This window comes from Suncus etruscus, chromosome 9, assembly GCF_024139225.1.
Source record: "Suncus etruscus isolate mSunEtr1 chromosome 9, mSunEtr1.pri.cur, whole genome shotgun sequence".
NCBI classification, from domain to species: domain Eukaryota; kingdom Metazoa; phylum Chordata; class Mammalia; order Eulipotyphla; family Soricidae; genus Suncus; species Suncus etruscus.
In genome coordinates this window covers 56,079,720-56,085,263 of record NC_064856.1, presented here as the reverse complement: position 1 = coordinate 56,085,263, position 5,544 = coordinate 56,079,720, and the positions used below count along the sequence as shown (strand labels likewise).

The 5,544-nt window shown below is 37.4% G+C and overlaps 1 protein-coding gene across 1 annotated transcript; it reads left to right on the top strand.

Annotated features, from left to right (window-relative positions):
• Nucleotides 1-1,039: 1,039 nt before the first annotated feature.
• On the top strand, nucleotides 1,040-1,963 carry LOC126018271 (olfactory receptor 2D3-like). Its single transcript, XM_049780416.1, has one exon. The coding sequence runs from the start codon at nucleotides 1,040-1,042 to the stop codon at nucleotides 1,961-1,963; it is 924 nt and encodes a 307-aa protein (XP_049636373.1).
• The last annotated feature ends 3,581 nt before the right edge of the window (nucleotides 1,964-5,544 follow it).

Genomic DNA, 5,544 nt, shown 5'->3' with positions numbered 1-5,544 from the left:
ATGTACCCTTTACCATACCATAATGTACCCTTTACCAGTGTACATCCAATGGTTCCACTTTCCCTCCCCCATACCCCCTGCCCCCTTTCCCCGACATTTTACTCTCTTCTCTCTCTCTCTCTCTCTCTCTCTCTCTCTCTCTCTCTCTCTCTCTCTCTCTCTCTCTCTCTCTCTCTCTCTCTCTCTCTCTCTCTCTCTCTCTCACTCCCCTCTCCTTTTTGTTTCTTTTAGACACCATAGTTTGCAATATTGTTACTGAAGAGGTATCACGCATATCACTTTTTCTCTTTTCAGCACCCAATTCTTGTCCAGAGTGATAAGTTACAGCTATCATTTTCATATTGATCCTTTCTCTGCCTTTCTCAAACTGCACTCCCCTACATTTTGTGGCAAGCTTTTTTACAACGAACTGGTCCTCCTGGCCCTCATTTTTATTGTCTCTGGATATTAGTGCCACACATCTTTTTCTATATTCTTTAAATGAGCGTTGACTATTTTATGTCTATTCCCCTCCCTCAGACTCTTTTCACTCAGTTTAATGCTTCACATATTCGTGAGTAGGCAAATTTTATGACTTCATTTTTCCTAACAACTGAACAGTAGTATTCTATTGTGTAGATGCACTACAGTTTCTTTATCCAATCATCTGTGGATGATTTCTTTGTGATGGAGAAAAATATCAGAAATGGTTTTAAGTGTAGAAGTATTACAATATGGGGCCGGGCGGTGGCGCTAGAGGTAAGGTGCCTGCCTTGCCTGGGCAAGCCTTGGATGGACCGCGGTTCGATCCCCCAGTGTCCCATATGGTCCCCCAAGCCAGGAGCGACTTCTGAGCGCATAGCCAGGAGTAACCCCTGAGTGTCAATGGGTGTGGCCCCCAAAAAAAAGAAGTATTAAAATATATGATTCTGTTTCAGACATGTAAAAATTATGAAAATACTTATTAGCCTAATACATAAGTAACTGATCTATATATTTTATAATAACTGGGCACTATATATATCTCTTTCTTGATGCTTATAGCCAGTAGTAAAAATTCATGGGAGAAGAAAACCAATCCTATGTGAATGAATTTGTCTTCCTGGGACTTTCACAGGACCCAAAGACACAAGTCCTGCTCTTTATAATATTCTTTATTATCTATGTGCTGACTGTACTGGGAAATCTGCTCATCATTGTGCTCATTCATATAGACTCCAAACTCCACACACCCATGTACTTTTTCCTCAGGAACTTATCCTTTGCTGATCTCTGCTTTTCTACTACCACAGTCCCCCAAGTGATGGTCCACTTTCTGGTGAAAAAGAAAGCCATCTCCTTTGCGGGATGCTCAACACAGATATTTGTTTTACTTCTGCTTGGATGCACAGAGTGTGCTCTGCTGGCTGTAATGTCCTATGATCGGTATGTGGCTGTCTGCAAGCCTTTGCACTACTCTGCCATCATGACTCATGGAGTGTGTGTACTGATGGCCTTAGGGTCCTGGGTCAGTGGAGTACTTATTTCTCTGGTGGATACCACATTCACATTACACCTGCCCTATCGAGGAAACAATGTTATTAACCATTTCTTTTGTGAGCCTCCTGCCCTCCTGAAGCTGGCTTCTGCAGACACCTACAGCACAGAAATGACCATCTTTGCTATGGGAGTGATTATACTTTTAGCTCCTGTATCCCTGATTCTTGTCACCTACTGGCGTATTATCTCTACTGTGATTCGAATGCAGTCTGGAGAGGGAAGACTCAAAGTTTTCTCTACTTGTGGTTCCCATCTCATTGTTGTTGTTCTTTTCTATGGATCAGGAATATTTGCCTACATGAGACCAAACTCTAAGGAAATGAGTGAAAGCGATAAAATGATCTCTGTCTTTTACTCATTAGTGACACCAATGCTAAATCCCATTATTTATAGTCTAAGGAATAAGGATGTCAAAGGGGCTCTCTGGAAAATGATAGCAAAATAAGCCTTTCAGTGATAGGAGTTAATAATTTTGTTGACAATTTTATTGATGTGGAGGAAAGTTATTTTCTTTTAAACTTCTGTTATTTTCATCTCATTTGTTTACTTTTCTCCTTATTTCAGTTTTAATTTCCTTTTCCAATTTTCTCATATAGTTTTCAAGTAATTAAAATAATGTCCAATCAACACAATATACCTTGATATACACAGGAGAGATATGGACAATAATTTTTTAAACAAGTTGAAAGGGAAAAAGAAATACAAATGGAGAAAAAGAAGGAAAAAAGAGGGTGGGAAGAAAGGAGGAGGAATAATAGGAAGACATGAAGAATGGAAGAAAGGAGAGATAAAATGGAGGTAGGTATGTCAATAGAGTCACTACTCTCCAAGCATGTAGAAATTAATAAGAAAATTATGATTTACATATGTATATAAACCGAGGTGCCAAATTAATAAAGGAAATGAGTTCAAATGATCTATATAAATGCATATAGATAAATATATGCATTTTCATGCATGAAGACCCAAATTTGATCACCAGTGTCCAACAGCTTTAGGTGACTTTAATGAACCCCACTAAAGAATACTTGTAGACTCCCACCACATCACCCTCCCATACACAAAAGACTAAGCTACAATTTTAAGAATAAACATCTAACAAAGGGTGTCTCACAGCCATGTTTAGATGGTAGATGGTACAGCAATATTTGGTAATACTAAGTGAATCAAGCTAGTGTTTCAGTGTGAACATCAGGAGATGCAGTGCTGCTCAGGCCCTATGGTGCCAAGGACTATCCGGGTCAACCTAGCAATACCCAGAAATCTTTAGGGTACACTTAACATTGCTGGGCAGGCAAAGTGTCATAAGAGACTGAATCTGGTTTTGATACATGCAATACATGTGTCCTAACCCCTACACTAAGTCCTTCAACATGATTTGATTTTTTTATGCATTCATCAAATATATATTGAACAAATACTCTATAAAATATTTAAAGAAATATAGTCTCTGTGAAGTGTTATTTCAACATGGTTATAAATTCTAAATTTATGTAATTTTATGTAATTTATGTAATTTAAGGAATATCATGTAAGGAATATGTAAGTAATGTAAGGAATATCAAACAGAAATGTTTATGACTATATAACATTAGATAATAGTAGTTTGTAAACTGAAAATAATGTAAGGAATATCATGTAAGGAATGTAAGGAATATCAAACAGAAATGTTTATGATAACGTAACATTAGAAAGTAGTAGCATGTAAACTGAAAAGACAAGATTCTAGGTTGAGAAATGCTTCGAGTCAAAACTAAAGAATTTGCTGGTCATGTGATTATAAACATGATGAATATTTGGGAATTTGGGGGGATTGATGTAAACTGAAAATAAAATGATAGGAATGAGAATTATTCACTGTATTATGCCTTTATAAGGCAATTGTAATGTAAAACATTTTTTTTGCATTTTATTACTTGAAATGGTTTTTGGACAGATTGTTAAAAATGCTTCTCAGTATAAAATGGGGTAGGATAGAAATCTTCATTTTAAAACTCCAGTGTAGAGGTCAGAGTGGTAGTATAACAGATTTGAAATGCATAGAGTCAACCTGGCTTTGATACCACATATCCATATGCTCTGCTAGGATCAAGACTGTCTGAGTACAGAGCCAGTAGTAAGTCCTGAGCACTTCCAGGTATGACCCATAAACAAAAATAAACAAATATATATAAAATTAAATCTCCAAGTATTGCTAAGTATTATCATTATAAACTACATTTTAAGCAATTAGGTTGCTTTTGTATCAAACAAATTTTATTTACCTAATGCTAACTCATTTGTTAGATTATGAGTTTCGTGTGACTCCTTTGATAAACTCTAAATTTACTTTTAGTTTGGTATGTTTTTGGTATGGGGGCCATACCTGGAAGTCTTTAAGGTTACTTATGTGTCAGGGTTCAATGCTCACTCCTGTTGGTGCTTAGGGTACAATATCTAGTGTCAGGGATTGAACTGGGGTTGTCACATGCAAAGAAAACACCTTTTTCTAGTTACTGAGGATACAAGTTTCCTAGCAGAGATGTCCTGAAAATGCTACATGGCTGCATGCAATCTGCTTCAATATCACACTATCATAAACCAAAGGATATGTCTCCTGTTAGCCAAAATATATTGTTCCAATTGAACATGTGTTTGTAGTAGAAATATCATTTATATCTTTCTCCCATAATATGTACTGAATGCCATCATTATTTTTTGAACTCTCTACAAGTCTACATTCTCATACATTAGTTTAGAAGAAATCTATAAGCTAACCATGTTAACCATGAGTAGGGAGCTAGTAAAATATCTCAAAGAGTTTAATATTTATGCTTTGCATTTGGAAGACTTAGATTAAAATCCTAACACTACATCACCTCCTGCTGTGAGCCAAATTTTGTTTGCAGTCTACAGCACCTGCAAACAAATCCTTCGTGGAGTTCGGGAAAAAATTCCACGGGAAAAGGTGGGCACGCGGAATGGCTAATGACGGAAAATATATTGTAGAAATGAATGAAATCACACAGATAGTATGAGGACTCACGTTTACAAGGAACGAGAGACAAATTTGTTTTTTAAGCTGGCAGCTTTTAAAAGGTAGAGGCAGGAAGGCAGATGCAAATTTTAGGCATCAAAGAGGCTGGGGAAAGAAAGGGAAGACCCTGGCTAGATTAGCATATGAAGAGCTGATGCTGAAGGTGAAAAGGGAGCTTGTAATTAACAGGGAAGTTGGAAGAGAGGAATGTTTCAGAGTTTCGGGGGGGGGGGGGAGTGAAAATTACTTTGTTTTGAGCTAAGTTATGGAAAAATCTGTTTCTTGGCGCCAAGGTAGCAAAAATTACAGGGAGCTGTTGAATGGGAGACTTTTGGCTGGATTGATTGCCGTCCTTTGTTGTAGGAAGAAATTACTAAGGCCTGATTTCTAATAAAGGTTTAAAATAAAGAGAGAGATAGTTACAGCCACATATTTAGAATTATTGCCAAACCCTCCACGCAAAGGGTCAGGTGATTTTGACTGCTCTAAGCGGGCCTTTTTGGCAAATAATTCCTTTTCAGGAGGACACTACACTATTTGGTGTGTGCTTCTCCTGAGTGGGAATGTGGCAACCTCCCATCACCATTGTTCATGGTGTGAGCAAATAATAATAAAAAGTTAGAAGTGGTAATGTGCTAATACTCCTTGGTCCATCTTATTTCTTTTATTTCTAATGTAATATTTTTAATACTTTGAGTTAATGTCTATGGATGGGAGATACAAAAAATATTCCACTTATAGTACTAGAGATTGAATTTAGGACTTCACACATGCGGGGCAAGGGCTCTACTACTCAGTTATATATCAAACTACTTAAGGTCTTCTTTTGGGAGGAAAGAGCATAACACCAGTGGTGTTAGGGACTTATTCATGGCTCTATTGTTGAGAATCACCCCTGGCAGGGTTCTGGTGGCAATAGTGGGTACCAGGGATCCAATCCAGGTTAGCGTCAGACAAGACAACTACTCTATTTGCTATACATATACATACTATCGATCTCTTCAGTATCT